The sequence below is a fragment of the Stegodyphus dumicola genome, chromosome X1 (assembly GCF_044657685.1).
Source record: "Stegodyphus dumicola isolate Sdum_Otavi_A_Nest chromosome X1, ASM4465768v1".
Classification (NCBI taxonomy): domain Eukaryota; kingdom Metazoa; phylum Arthropoda; class Arachnida; order Araneae; family Eresidae; genus Stegodyphus; species Stegodyphus dumicola.
Window position 1 is genome coordinate 251,193,618 of NC_140780.1, and position 17,253 is coordinate 251,210,870.

Sequence of the window (17,253 nt, forward strand, 5' to 3'; positions counted from 1 at the left end):
AAAATTTAATGAAAAAAGAATTAAGTTCTTGGACTCAATCAAATATTTAAGGGTCACTATTGATTGTAAATTAAAATTTGTAGAACAATTGAACTCACATCTAGGCATTTTCATGATAATCATTGTCAAATTTGGGAATAGACTCATTATTAACCTTCTCAATATTGGACCCATTATTAACCTTTTTGTTAACCTAAAAATTCACATGCAATTTTAACTATAAATTTAGCTATACTTTTGATATAATATTCATCGTAAATGGCATTAATCCTAACGAGCCATCTACAACTGATGATTGTCTGACTGTAGCATTTTAGAGAATATAACCGCAGACAAGACATGTGTATGTAATGACACGTACTTGCTTTGGACTTGGACTCTAGCGTCCTATAGCGAGAGTGTGGACTGGCGCTACGATCACGAAAGCTGGAGGCAGTGTCTAAACATAGCTCCGAAATTTTTAAATAAGTGTTTCAGTAAATGTTTTCAACTCTCTAAAAAAGTTTAATGCACCTTTCCTATGCAATGTCTCATTCATCAAATTGAAAAAGGAAACTTCGCTTCTTCGAAACTTGTTCGCTGTTCACTATCAACACGAGAAATCCAAAAGAAACCCTGACACGGAATATTCAGATAAGTAACATTCTGTTCTCTATACAATATCTTATTCTCTATCACTAAAGTGCCATTAAATTTCTTTTGTTATTATTTTCATAAGATTCTAGCATTATACTATAGTTAGTAATAGTAGCAAGTCATGTGGTTCTTTTCTTCGTAACTATTCCGTAGAGACGCCACATTCCTTATCAGTATAAGGCTCCTCTAAACCAGGCTGAATCACCAACTTTTCTCTCTTAGCGAGGGAGGGAACGCGCTACCAATTGTGGCGCGTTTATCGCACACGCTGGCTGAATGTCTGCTGTTTATTTAAAGATTTATTTTATAGACGCGCGGCATTCAGCGCACATAAACTTTTCGGATAATTTATTAATTCTCGAATAGTATATAGACGTTTTCACTTAAATAAAAATTTCGCGTATATTTTGTAAACATATTCAAAATAACTTATTCTTTAGATGTTTCAGTTTTGTTAGCAGACTAAAATAAATAAGATATGAATAAAAACTTTCAATAGTGTCAAATGGGGAAATAGTTAAAGCGTAGAGTGTGCAAATAAATTTATCTTAATGACATTTTAACAAAAATTTCCATAAAAACACTAAATTCATACTAAAAAAATAACTTAAGAATATGTTTTCATTTTAGTCTGAGGTATATGGAAATAATTGTGCAAGACTCTGAAGAAACACTTTCTTTTAAATGTGTGAAATATTTCATAACATATATGGAAGAAGAAAGTACAGCATTCTGTGTTTTGGATGATTTTCACCAAATGTAATATAAATACGAACTAGAAACCGTAATAAAAAGTCCTTCCTCTCCAATCAGATCACCTTTGTGTTGCATTGTATTTGTAATACTTCTAAAGATCCAATTTTTACCTAAATTAAAAAACAGTTATTCCATAAAAGATAATAAATTTGAACGTATATAGAATTAATTTTGTAATTTGAGTTATGTTACAAAATAATTCATAGTTTATATATTTTATACTAATAATTTAGATAAAACCTGCCCAATTTAAGAATGTGTGTTAACCACATTCTTAAATTGTAAAAGGACGACTTAACCCCACGTAATTCATTTCAAAGCATAAAAGAAAGCTTATTTTCTATTTTACACAGCAACAGCATTTTCATGCAGTCAAGGTTTTTTAATTGCTAGTTATTATACATAATACTTAATTTTTAACACATTCTTATTAGAAAGCATAACTAAGAAACTTCTTTTTAAAGCACCACAGTGACTGCAAAGAATGTCGTTAAATTTACAAAAGTATTGAAGATATATTGAACAGCATTATAACAAGAAACTACTGTACAAAATATGTAAATTTAGCATAATTTCTTTTTTAGTATTTGCATAGTTTCCTCCAAATGAACCTTAATGGGAAGTTATCTTGCGAAAATTTAAAAGCATTAAAATGGCCTCTATTTAAGATGTAACTGCATTTATAATTATTTTGTAATTGTGAATAGATTATATTATTGCAATTAGATTATGCACTTACAACATAATTGCATAAAGTAATGAAATTAAGAGTTCACAGATACAATGTAATATAATTACAATGCAATTATCTAAATTGTAATTATAATCACTTATTTAATACCACAATATTATTACAATCACAATGTAATTTAAATTGGGTACTATATTTGTATACCCTCCACTCAAAAGGAGGTACTGATAAGCCTGGAAGTTATTATCAACAAAAAGCCTGCTCAGGACAGTTTGATGACAATTTCCACCGGGCAAAAAGTACATTCTTAAGCCCAGGCAAATCATGACAATAAAAATCATTTAGTCTCATGATTCACTATATTTCAAACCCTAAATTTGAATTCTGCACCAAATTATTTACCTATATTTTAACATACTATATGAATTATTAGAAGCGATATGGCAAATATCTTCTAAAAATAACTTTAAAATATTTGTATCCATTAATTGATTCAGATACACACTTTTATTATTTAAGTATATCAAAATAACAGTTTCATCTTCCTGAAATACAAAAATTATGAAAAAAGTTAAAAGTAATATTCTTAGAAGCATATGATATTAGTCACCAGCTGCAAAATAGTTAATTTTTTGCCCTAAATACAAGTTTATTACACAGTAGTCAAACGTGTAACTTAATAACATGTTATATAAAAAATTAATGATAATCAGTTTATCAGAAATGAATTAATTCTGCAAATAAACTTTCTGCATTTGAAAATTTTCTACACCTGAGTGGAGAAAGAGATCTAGTAAAATTAGATTTATTATAACTTCAGTTGGACCAAATACCTTCTCTCTATATGCATCACTACAGAAATAAATAAAATTATCATGCTTAAAAAAAACAGATGTACCATACCAGTTTTTTTTCCCTTGTTACCCTTTACATTGAGAAATAACAAACAGTACAACGCTGAAAAATACCATCTTTGAAATTTTGTTTAAATGAAGAAACACACACCATCTTTTTATTTAAGCATTACACTTCAAAAACAGATACACATACCAATTTATTTTCACTAGACTTTATACTGATAACATGCCATATAAAAATGAAAATAATTATCCTTGAAATTTAGATAAAATGAAGTAACACAATGGGAAAATTTATGCACACGGACATCTTTTCTCTATTGCATGTTGTCTAACATGATCCACAAGTGCCTAAAAATGTATCCAAAGAAACACATTTCAATATTAACAAAAAATTGTTTACAGATTAAAATTCATTTATTTCATACCAGTATTATAAAGATCATGCATGAAACAAATCTGCTTTCCCATACTTTTAAGTAAAACTTAATTGAAATTTTATACTGGAAAATATGCTATATTTCTATATATTAGAAACAAGAAAATAATACCATAATAATATACTCATAGCCTAGCAGAAAGTAACATATATAACATCAAACACAGAAATTTATATACTCGTAGCCTAGGAAAAAGTAATACATATTACATAAAACACATAAATTATTTAATATAAAACATACATACCTTCGAAAATTATTTTACTTTTTGTTTCTTATTGGCCGATGCTGATGAATATGAAACGTTATGGGCTCTTTTGTTGATAAGATGCTGTGTAAGGCCTTTGCATCTAGTAATGAAAAAATTATCAATAATTACTTTCTTAAGATTACAGCATTCTGGCATGGCCACATGTGTACATTTATCAATTATTCTTTCAACTAATTCTTTTGTGATGGCTGATTGTAAACGAAGGAGTACATCTTTACATTTTTGAAATTCTCGTTCAGCTTCCCTACATATTCGATACATTCCTGAAGAGATGACCTTCAGTCCACCTTTATTGCTATGTTTTGTAAGAATTGTGCGATGCTCGGGTATGTCAGGTTCCAGCATGTCCTCTGAAATGGTCATAGCTGTTTTACAATTTTCACATATGCTTTTTTTTTCCAACAACTTATTATATATGGCTCCTGCGATGTAATGTATATCATTTTCTTCCACAACTGGGGGCAAGCGACGTTTCACTGCCACTGCAGAAGAGGTAGATGGCACTACAGAATTGGAGATAGGATGCAAGACCTCCTTTCTGATAGCAACCTCTAATTCAGAAGCATCAAAGAGGCTGTGGTCACTTTCAGAACAATAATTTGGATTATTGATATCTGAAATGAACTGCGATAGGCACACTAATTTCAGCGCTCTCTTGGCTTGCAAAGCAGTAGGCTTTGCACCCGACTTTCGTCTAATCTGTGAAAAGGCATTTTCCAGCGCATCTTGTGTCAACCTACCTGGTAAGAAAAATGTAAACCCCTTGGAAAATAATTCTTTTGAGAGTTTCACAACACTCAATGTGCTCATAATAATGCCAGTTTGAAATGGCTTCCATGCTTTCCCAAACTGAACAGTTCCAGTCACATGAATGAATTTCAATAAAATATTAAATTTCTCATCTTGATTTTTGATAGTGATGCCTCTTTTTGGATGCCTTGCAGTCATAATTGTAAACCATTCTGCTACAAGTCTCAGCCACCATGCAGAAGTTAATGTTTCTTTTGCAACTTGGTGTAAAATAACTGCTTTTTCAATAGCAGCAGCTGTTTTTACAGAAAACAATTGCACAGCAGATGCCACATTCATCGAGGAAAAGTGTGTTGGGAAGAGATGAACTCTGTTCAAGTGATGTAGGGCAGCATCTGATTTTATCTCACTTGACCAGAGTCGTTTCACATACACTGAAGCTACTATCCTCGATGGCAAGGCATGCTGCTGGCGAAATTCCTCTGGTAATATCATAATACTTGAAAGAAATGCATTTCTCATGTTTTTAATGAGATGTGGTACATCTGCAATACTGTGAATGAAAACATCAGGTCCTCCAATATTGTAATTTGTCTTCCTATCTGTCCTAGAGACAGATACATCCAATGACGACCACATTGCTCTGTTATTGCTTCCCATATCTGAAACAGAGGCTCTTACAGTTAAACCTATTTCTGTAGCTGCTACTACAGTTCTATGAATTAGATCTTTCATGTCAGAACCTGATGTTGAAGACCCTGCTAATTCATTGGCAACAATCTGTTTCCATGATGTTTTAAGGCCTCTTAGCAACTGCAGGTTTTCCTAACGTAACATTTTCAATGAATGACTTAGACGATGTATCAAAATCTTGATTTCCATTTCGTCAACTAAAAGGCGGCAGTTCCTATCAAGAGCATCCAATGAATGAACTTTTGTCTTGAGGAAAAAAAACAAATTTTCTAAAATGCCGAAATTTATTTTTATTTCCCTAATCCTCCTGTTCAAGGTACTGTACGATGGTGCTGGATATCCAGTACTTCTGAGGTAATTATATCCATGTTTGCCCAAAGCAAATCGCATCTTCAGTCCTTTTATAATGGACTTTTCTGACCAGTTCCTTTTTGACTGCACAGCAAGGGCTCCTACTTGCTCATCGGACAAAAATGATGTCAATTTTGCATCTTTTTCTTGAAGCTGTTGCTCAAGGAATTCTATTTTTTTTAACAACTCTTCATTTGAAGCAGGTAGAGTTTCCTAAATTCAAAAAGAAATAGTAAACATGTTATGCTGTGATTATTTTTTTAAACAATGGTTGGATGAATTAATATATTTGTAATAACAATGATTTTTTCAACAATTTTTTTGGAGAATATTAAATAATTTACCACTTCAGTATTTGGCTTAGGACATCTTACTTCTCTTATCCTCTTGTCAGTTACAGATGGTGGTGGATTTGGAATGCTAAAGAGTGTTTTCTTAGTTTTTTTCTATCTTTGCATAGTGACTCAAATTGAGATACCTCAAAATGATCCTGTAAATACATAAAGTAATAAAAAAAGTATACAAAATAAATAAAAGTACAAAAAACAAACCACACAGTGAGGTTGTGCCAAAGGCAGCAAGCATGAACTGTAAGTAAGTATAGGCAATAAATAAATATGCAGGTAATTAAATTAGGCCCAGTATTATAAAAAACTGAAACAATAAACAAACCATGTCTAACATATCAGCAGCAGCATCTTGTAAGCTTGGGCAGAATTTAATTATCCAATATTTATTTTTTGCCTATAATTTAAAGTGTTCTTTAGAACATTATCCAAAAATTAAATGAAGTAGTGTTTTGCTATAACATTAAAAACAACTAAAATAAAACTTTATATTTCTTGCTATAGTGCTCTTAGAATAGATAAGAAAATAAGAGTTCACTTCACCCAACTTTTAAGATACTAGGCCGATAAATACATTTATAATTAGAGCAGACTATGATTCTTCTTATAATTGTAGTAATGTTTATTGCTCTAATTGAAATATTTAATTTTTAATTCTCTAATCATTCAAAACATAGCCCTAATTTCAGAGCACAGTGCCAACATGCATTTTAAAAAGCATCAAGGCCAGTTTAAACGACAATTTTTTAAATTACATCGGCACAGACATATCCAATTCAAGTTATTAAAAACTCTAGAACGTAGTTCAGTAGCTTTCTGAATTTGTAGGCAATTTTTTATTTAGAGATGACAACACAAAATAACGCTTCAGAAAATATTATTTATCATGTATAAAAATCTGTTTTGTAACACAGATCAGTAATAACTGTTATTCATGAAAGGATTTTGGCTTGGCCTTTGAAATTCATCATTACAGGCAGATTTATTTGATTGTTATGCATGCATTAAACACTACACATGCATTAAAAACACTACACATGCATTAAAAACACTACAATTATTTTTGAAAAATACACATGCAGTTTCACAAGTTTTCTGTGCTTATTTGAATGTTCTGCATTCATTTCTAAATCTTTACTCTTATTATCTTTTTAAAATTGCCAAATTGTATAATACTGTGATTATAAATATATGGTACTTGCAATTATTGAAGTCAGATTATATATATTTTGTCTCATACTATTCAATTTATTCTATTGACTTCAGATGTCAACGTCAAAATTCTGGAAGTTATTTTAACCAAGAAACAGTAGTGGGCACCGTGCATAAACAACTCATCTAACTTTTTAACAACAGTGATTATAAAATAAAGAAAAAAATTATATATCATTCCAACGATATTGCAACTATAGTATAATGTTACATATATCTTTAGCAAACATTCAGATTTTATCTTGACTTTCCAAATTATTATTTATTTTTTAATAAACTTCAATATGCTAATGATTTTCATGTTACATCAGTATAAATTGCACAATTAGCACAGGAAAACAAAATCTGCGCTTTATATTAGAAGAGAAATTTCTTTTCCACATTCAAAACATCCACATTGGCGATGTTTGGCGACGGGTACATTAACCCTAGACTAATTTAATTATAGCTATTTTTACAGAAATTAGCAGATACTCAGGTTATTGTACACAAGAATTTCACTTTACTTGCACATTATAAACATCAGAGAAGATATAAACTCTAAATGAAGGCGTAATTAACATTATATACGCCTGGACCAGGTTTCCAATTGTCTCTTCGGCAATTATTTACCCATATTTTTCTTCTTTCTTCATTTTTAGGAAATTTTACCAATGTATGACCTTTCCGTGAATGATTTGAACAATTAATAGCTGCACATCCGCCCATTTTACACAAAAAAGAAAACACAAAAAATTGTTGCACCATAACCACACAGCCGCCATTAAATCTCCCACTTGGGATCGCGAATGCCTGATGATTCAGCCTGGTATATAGGAGCCTTATATCAGTAGTTCGTTCTTATCAGCAATTCACATCCTTCGGAGGCCCCCCTTTTCGTGTTTAGGAATTTCTTGAGAGGGAAAAATGGGGATCTCTTGACCATCGATGAGTATAGATTGTGATTTTTGTAACTACGATCCCCGACTTTTTTTTTTCAGGTCTCAAACTTAGAATTATGAGCAAATATAAATACAGTGTGACGGAATTTGTTAAACTTGTACTATAATAAATTACAACGGTTAAATTAATAAATTAATTTTATATTTAACTAATATTTAAGAAAAATAAACTGCATAATTTATTTTTCCTGAAATGCTCTCACAATGTGTATGGATTTATGATTTTGTCAATTACTGTTTTTCTGAAATATACATGAGTTTCTTGGTAACGGTAATAGTTAATGTTACTTTAGTTAAAATATTATATACATCTCTGTGATGATATATGTCTTTTCTAGTTAGGTCTCAAGATAAGGGCATACACATTACCATGTAGGAATTCATTTATTTTTTTTTTTTAACTTAGCTAAAGCTTGCTGCTTAAAGACACTAATTTTTGCAAATGAACTCCTTTTAACTACACTCATGTGTACAACGTATATTAGGATATTTTCTACTTCTTTTCCTTTTCTTTCTATAAGCCCTTTTTTCCCCCCCTCTATTATTTTTGGACCATTTATTTTAAATTTTATTTTGTCCCATCTTTTCTTTCTGGCCTTTTGAACTCTTAGATTCTTTTTACTCTGTTCAAATACGAAATCTGTCTGTCTGTCCTCAAATACGAAATCTGTTTGTCTGTCTGTCCGTACTTGCTTTGCAGACAAGTTTTATTTTCCGCTTTTGAGCAGAAAGACTTAGCGAATGCAAAACAAGACAATTTTTGTTTCTCCGTCTCATTCGGGCGATATTTCGCCAAATGTGATTCTCTCTTCAAGCAGCTCGACCAATTACAGCACGAACAGGTGCTTGAGTTTCCTACATTTAATAACATGGGGTTCATAGGCTATTCAGATGTATCTTGCAGGTTGTTTACGTAATTTTTCAATCGTATTACCGGCGTTATTCGAGTGTGCTTGCGAAGTTGTCCCGAATGGCGGGCCTTTGAAACGATAAATTTATTGAGAATCGTTAAAACTGCTACAACAGGATGGCTAAAAGTTTATTTGTAACATATCTTCTATGGCTTTTCGGAGGATTGTTCGGACTTCATCATTTTTATTTGGGAAGAGACTATCAAGCTTTAATTTGGTGGATGTTTGCAGGTGGATATTTTGGAGCTGGCTGGTTCAGAGATCTGTGGAGAATTCCTGAGTATGTGAAAGACGCTAATGAAGATCCTGAATATTTAGCAGAATTGGCTGAAAAAATGCGAAAGCATGATAAACCTCCAACAGGGTCCGTTCGTTATTTTGGGCAGATAATGGTCGCTGATGCCTTTGGTTATTTAATTCTTGGAGCTGTTCCTAGAGAATTAGTACCTGAAAACTTTACGCGTATAATCTTTGCATTTTTGATACCTCTGTCTTCAGCCCTTGGTATGTAATGTTTCCACATATTTTTGAAATATTGTGCTCGTTAATGCATAAATTAACATTTGCATAGGCATGCGTGTATGCAGTTTTGAAAAGAAAAGTGTTCCGTATAGTAAATCGAAATATCTTCAGTTATGTTAAATTTAGCCTGTAGTTATAAGTGTAGTATTAGTTGCTTATTAGGCACTTAATTAGCTTCTATAAATAATTGAAAAAAGGTTGTTGCTAAAATTTCTTACTTGTTTTGTTAATTGTCAGCAAGGTAGCGTTTAAATTTTTTTCTTGTATTTTGCTTCAAGTCTCTAAAATTACATTTTCTTCCTCTCTTGCAGTTGAACAAATGTATCAGTTTAATATATTTTTCATAGAGGTTCAATTTCTAAGCATACATGTAAATTTATCTGTAATAATTGAGTGAAGTCAGTTTTTATTTAGTCTTGATTTCATCAGAGCAGTGCCTTTTCATTCATAATCATTTCTAAATAAAAGTTCATTTCACAAGTTATTAATGGTATGCTTAATTTTGAAATGCTGGTGCAATTATTAGTAATTTCAATAAAATTGCTTAGAATGTAACTGATATTGAGAGAGATATCTTGAGTTTAAAGTTCATGGAACATTGTTTTTATATGTTTTAAAATATTTACTTCATTATTTTGCATCTGACTCTGTTTCATACCTGAGGATTTTCTGTTTATTTGTTAGAAGCATTAAACATTGAATATAATGGATAGCTGAAATATAAAATTATGTTTAAAAATGTTATTTTATGCGTATGAAAATTTCATACCCAAATAACATAGTTTAAAACAGTGAAATATATGTTTAGACTTGCAGGTTTATGTTACATACATGCATTAGACATGTATGTAATTCAAATTAATTTTTTCCATTTCTGTTGCAAAAGATTTTCATGATTATATTTCTACCGTGTACAAATGTATTTGCTGTGATTCAGTTGGCTCACACTTGTTCAATAGCACCTATTAATGTAATTTTTTAAAATTTAATTGTAATATTTAGCCAATTTATTGCTTCTTAGTAGTTAATTTTCATCCCTTTATGAGGTAACAAATTGGTTCTTTAAATTTTTTAATCCTACTCCCCTTATTTAAAGTGATGATTACATATAATTTCTAACTATAATCTTATCACTTAATATTTCTTCTGCATTGATAAAAATCATATTCTCGCAAAGAATGTACAGAACAGGGGCTCAGAATATGTAGTGTACAAGTTACTTGGCGACGCAAAACATAGTACAGAGTCTGAGATCTGAACTCGTGAGGACTTTGGCAATTCCATATTTGGATTTTTTTTGCACATATTAGGTCATCAGTTTAAATCTAGTAAGATGACTGGTAAAATCCTAGTATACAGTGCAGCCTTGGCGCGATTTTGAAAATTATCGCCAACACCAAAATGACCCATTTAACTACTCATCGTATATGTCCCGTTTACTACTCGTCATAAAGTAGCCAAATTCCTTGTGTACCGGATACTAGGATTAAACTAGATGACTTGTGGAAATTATAAAACTGAAATTTGATATGGTGATTTATGAAATAACAAAGCATTTATAATCTTAAAGGAATCAAAATTTACAAAAAAATGCTCTATATTTATTTGTGTACTTTATTAAGCATTTCTTTCAATATAAGTTGTCTGAGTTGCTTCATTTTTTAGGCTAATACTTTCTCTTTAATTCTATATATATATAGACATAATTTCCTGTTCAGTTGCAAAGTTCCATACTTTAAGTGCTCTGATAGTCTTGTCGAGAATTCCCACTAAATTCGCAATCAAAATTTTTTTTGTTCTCAATAACGTCTCTGTCACTTCCTTCACTATTAGTAATGATATTTACTGGATTTAGAACCATACTACAGATTTCACCATTTGTTAGTTGATTGATGATTGGAGCATTATCATTGTAATGAAAAACTTGTTACAGCATCTTCATTTATTACTTCTCCGCATTTCTTCACAAATTCCTTTAATCTGAAAACTTTGCCTTTTATTTGCGATTTCCAAAATCCTTCAAATTCATGGTTATCACCATAAGCTAGTGATTAGCTTCCACTGTTATATATTGGCGATGTAGTATGAGATTGACGACTAGAGATGTGTTGTTTACCTAATTTTTCTTTCTTATCACTTACTAAGGAAGTCCCAAATAAATAAATACAGATGATTTGTTTTCGGATAAAGCATATCCGAAAACAAATCATCTGTTGTTTATTCAAAAAGCTCAAAATGTAATCTTTTGGTCTACAAATGTCATTTTCAAAATCAGGGGCGTAGCTAGAGGGGAGGCAAGGGGGGTCATCTGTCCCCGGGCACTGAATCCAAGGGGCACCAAACTGATGTTACAACATTTTAGAATTAAATGTTTTCCATTCTTGGCAAGCAGTAGGAGGTGTGAAATCTTCAGTTGTCCCTCGGCGCTGAAAACCCTAGCTATGACTCTGTTCAAAATTTATCTTTTTTGCAAATGGAAAGAAATTTTTGTTAATTTTCTCCTTGTCAACACACTCAGTAATTCACAGTGCAGTTAGCTGTAATCATTGCTATGTGTAATATGAACATAAAAATTTACCATCCTGTTTAGTATTCAATTGCTAATTTTTTAGACATTGTTGTACGAGTCATTTCTCAAGCTGCTATGGAGTGATGAAAGCAAAAATAACAATGATTGCTAGGTTGGCATCATGGATATAAGTTATTCAGTAAGTCTGAAATTAATGATTTTTTGATGTAGCATGTTTTGGTTTGAGATATGTGCCAAGCGAAAAGGCAGCTACATAGTTAAAGTATTGATCATACAGATTTATGTTAGTAAAGGATTTTCTTCAGTGTGGAGGTATTTTATTTAGTGCCGGAGTAAAATTAAGAATTAGGACTCTGACATGCTTTATTATTCAAAAATATCTAATGTGCATGCTTAAAGCATCCAAAACAATTTTTAAAAAAGTGTTGCTGGTGGTCCAGAGGTTTAGATTTATCTATCTAGGTATTGGATGTCTAGATTTCAGATTTGGTACTATATATATTAGCATCATTTTATCAAGCTACGATACTCGATTATAAAACTTACAAAGTCACTAAAAACATGTTAGTTTATATATTATTCTACAGAAAAAAAAAAGCTTTTTTTTTTTTTTTTTTTTTGTAACTAAAAATTACATGCAACTTAATATTTTGATCAAATTTGTGTAGTATTATTTGTAAAGATGTTTTGATAGTTTATTTCAGAATACAGCAGTAAGTTTTAAGTAATACTACTAGGCATAGAATAAGTTTTAAAAATGAAACTTATGACAATGTAATTAAATATTTTAAGAACATATACTTACCCCCCTCCCCTCTTCTGAGTAGAATCTAGGAAATTCATTATTTGAAAGGTACTGATTTTTTTGTAGTTTGTTCCTATCCTATGTATTCTTTTGTTTCATATCATACTTTTAAGATAAGTTTTTTTGTATCATTTAATAGTTTCTGCTCCAATCCTATGCATTATTTTTTTCCCCCACATCATACTTTAGATTGTTAAGATAGGGGGAAAATTTTTTTTTACCAATGAATTGGAAATAAAATAATAATAATAAAAAAAATCGTAACATTAACAGAACATATTAAATTCTAATATCGAAAAAGGAAATGTGGAGGAAATTTAATACATGCTTTAAGTATTTAATATAATACTTCACATTCTGGATGTATTATTTATATGCAAAAGAGATTAACAAATAACATTTGGATAATATTTACATTTGTGTAATTTTCCTTTGATTAAAGAAAAGATTGGAGTGTCCATATTATTCATTTGTTCCAGTATTTGTTGTTGTTTGTTTCGTTTTTCCTGAGGTTCAGGGCCTTTGATGCCTACTAAGTCAGATGCTTTTTTGTTCTGCCCCCTTGTGACATATATTAAATGTTTGGGTTTTTGCATTTATATGGAATGATTCTTTGCATTTTTTTATATTGAGCATGTTGATTTCTTACATCTGTATGTCCCAAATATTTTACGCAAGTGCTTATTTAAGTATTAAATAACATGCTTCATGATAAAATGAACGTTGTCATTGTTTATAAGAACAAAAACAATTACTATATAAATTTGATGAACCTTGAAATAAACTTAAATTTTTAACCAGTTCAGTTTTTAGGCATGTTTGTTTATTGATTTTAGATATTATTAGCATGGTTCATTTGTATTTTTAATCATTGAAAACTGATTATTTTATAGTTTAACTGATAAAACTGAATTTGCTGAATTTATTAGAAATACGTATAGGTATTTAATTCTTAGGACAAAGAGGATAGTTTATATAAATATAATAGAATTAATTTAATTCCAGTATTGAATAGAATTGATTCGTTTAATGTGCTATACTTTTGCAAAAGCAGGCTATTGTTATGTTCACTATACAGGGAGAGAAATCTGTTTCTTGATGTTTTAAAAGTACATGAATAACCATGTATGAAATATGCTAGCATCTTTATTTATAATTTATGTAAGCTTAATGTTTCATTCATGATGTTAATGTTTTATATCTCGTTAAATTAATGACGGCTGAGGCATATTTATTTATGCACCACTTCTGGTTTCTCAGTTTCAGTTCTTTCAAAATTAGTTGTCTGACCCATCTGCATTAAAGCTGAATTGTAATATGCTGAATTCTTGGTAGTGCTTCTTTTATGATGCCTGAGTAGAACAGCAAATGAAATCATTTGAGTGTGTTCCAGTATCAGTTTAAATAGCCTTAAAACTTTTTATTCAGAATTACACTTTTTTTGTTTTGCTGTTAACTCATCCTTGAAGCATAATTGTTTTGAGATGTGTTTTTTTTTTTTTTTTTTTTTTTTAATGAGCATAGTGCTTATTACTTTTTGTACTTATTACTTGTATTTTAATTACTTTTTTGTTGTCTAAAGATAAATTATATGAAACTTGTATCTGTCTCAAAATGAAAAGCTGCTTATTGAACTTTTGAAGAACTGACTGTAGAAATATTATTAAACTGATGCAAAATTAAAAGTATACATAAACATTACACAAAAAATGTTTAAGGGTAATTAAATGTATTTAAGAAAGCATTCATAATTTTTTGCATTTTTGGTGGAGGCAGTTTAAATAAGATAATGTAAATTATTTGTTCATTTGAACAAAGCCAGTGCTAGACCTTTTTCTTGCCCAGTGCTGCAAACTTCTGCCACCCATTTCCTTTCCAAATTCAAAAAATTTTGCTACCTCGTGCAGTCACACTGATTGTGCATGCTCAGGCGCCAGACCTGGGTCAGAACTGGATACATTTATATATATTATATGTATTTTAACTGCAGAAAATAAGGCAAGAACATTTAGTAACAGCTAGCTTCCCACTACATGCTATTGAATATCATAATTATTTAGCAATATCTTTTTCAAAAAGCATAGAATATCAAAATTGGGTAATTTTCATTTAACACGGCACTGCTTTTCAACATGTGGAAATGTTGGCATGATATTTAGCTAAAGGTAGAAATGGCAGTCCTGGCAATATAAAGTTTTACTAAATGCAAAAATTCACAAATAAGTAATTTTTAATTCAATACTTAATATTCTTTACGTTTAATCTTTAAATTCTTTGAAAATTTCAGAGTGAAAATTATTGATTGATGTTCAGTCATCACATTTAGTCAAAAGGACATTAAAATATCATTATTGCATAGCTACTGGGGGTTGTGAAATAAACAGATTACCACATTTGGCAATTTGCAGCCCAATTAAGACTGGCTTCCTGTTCACAAAAGAGTATATCCAATTTAGTTAATTAGTATTAGTTAAGAAATTTGCTTTTAAAAATATGTGAAAATACAGAGCCGATCCTAGCGGGAGGCAAAATGGTGCTTAGCACATGAGTGGCAAAATTAGGGCAGCAAAATGATTATGAAACATATTATATTTCTGTAAAAAATGGTGGCCAATTTTAATTCGCACGTGGACAGCCAGCAATCTAGGATCAGCACCAAGAAAAGTACTTGATCTGAAGTCATTTTTTTCCATCACATTGAAGCATATTGACATTTATGTTAAGTAATTATTGTTATTATGTGTTGGAGATAAGTACTTTATAGAATCAAAGTATGGGCTATTTCAACACTTAAAATTTTTATGACATTTCTATTTAAATTGATCTCGTGGAGATTATTACTTTTAAATTTAAAAAAGGCCATTATATATTTTCTAGAACAGAACTAGTTAATTATTTATTTCTAAAGCTTTATAATCTGTTGTGAAATGTGTTATTCATAAACAACACAAACTTTAAAAAAAAATAGCTAATATTGATAAAAACTTTTTTTTTTGCATTCTTCTTGTTCAAAATAAAGCCTACTAATTTTCCAGTTATCTTTTAAACTTCTAGCCTATTAAGGAACAAAATTTAAGTATTTTATCACTTGGATCTTAGCTTGTCTGTGACACAAAAACCTGACAAACCTGACAAAAACCACACAGTTGTAGTCCATATGGCATGCCAGTAAAAGCCATGTGTTATAATTCAGAAACTGAGTCAATCAGATATTTATAACATTTTAAAGCAGTAAAAGTTTTTCAATAGAAAGAAATATTTGAACTCAATAAAAATTTCAATTTCTTTAATTAATGTATGTTTTTAGAAGCATAGATATAATAGTTATTATCAACTGATTTTATTTTATTAGATGTAAACCGAAAATTAAGACATTGATATCTCTACAGTAATGTAAAAAACTTTGCATTCAAGTGAAGAATAAAGGAACAATTTGGAAAATTAAATATTGATTTTATTTTTCCTCCTAACTCGAACGTACTCCTCTGGAAATAAAACAAATAAGACAGATTAGCTCACACTGCATAGAAATTACAATCTGAGCAATAAAAAGTACTTTAAAATAAGCTGCTAACTTATTAAGGTGTTATTAAGTATTAAGGTGTTTTCATAAAATAGTTAAGTTTTTCTCACACAAGTGAAGACCAACCTAGAGATCAAATCCAACCTTAAATCATTTAATTACTTTGTTCAGTTTGAACTAGATCATCAGATAATTTTGCCTTTTTTTTCAGTGCAGGTTATGTCTACATATTTATTATGCAGTTCATCAACACGTTTGCTACCAACAACAAGTTATCTCGTAGGTCAAATTTTGTGCTTAGGCAGGAGCTGCGAGTTAATTCATAGACATTTTTTTTTTTTTTTTTTTTTTAACTTATGCCACATACGATTAAACTTGTAGTATTTTTATGTTCTTTGAAGGTATCTGGCTTTGGGGATTAGGGAAAAACACAACAATCTGGCACAGTTCAAGAGATTCTTTATAAATTGATACAAGTATAATATGTTGTTACATATGGCTTTATTAGAAAGATCAATCCAAACATATAAAACAGCTCAAGTATCACACAAGAACCCTGATATATAATAAAAAAGAACAAACATTTAAGGTAAGAACCAGAACAAATTAACATGGGAACAAAAGTAAAAAGTTTAAAAATTTAAACAATAAGGAAAGGAACATAAGAGATTTCTTTACAAGGAATTTATGAAAGTTCTGACATTCCAGTATAATTTGCTTATCTCACCATGTTTCTGAGACTCTTTATCTAATTCTGGGCATATAGGAAGATGCTCTGCATTCATGATACCCGAATCACAAACGTGGCATATTCTAGATGTAAGGATGCCAATTTTATTAAGATGATGTGTTATGCAATCGTGGCTGCCTGTTTGTAGTCTGAAGTTTGCCACAGCCTCTTTACAGGGTTTTTGACAAATTTTTTCCAAGTGTCTTGAATGTTAGCCCAGGATTTGCCTGTTCATTTTCTTGCCTGGTCAGATTTAAGAGTATCCATTAATTACTCAAAAATATGCT

General features: G+C 30.5%; 1 protein-coding gene across 1 annotated transcript in view; it reads left to right on the forward strand.

The window, feature by feature from the left end:
• Positions 1-8,744: 8,744 nt before the first annotated feature.
• wus (TM2 and DnaJ domain-containing protein wurst) overlaps positions 8,745-17,253 on the forward strand; it is a 44,252-nt gene continuing 35,743 nt past the window's right edge. The window contains exon 1 of the mRNA XM_035375498.2: positions 8,745-9,360. Coding sequence (XP_035231389.1) covers positions 8,973-9,360 — 388 coding nt within the window. The 5' untranslated portion in view covers positions 8,745-8,972. The remainder of the gene's footprint in view (positions 9,361-17,253) is intronic.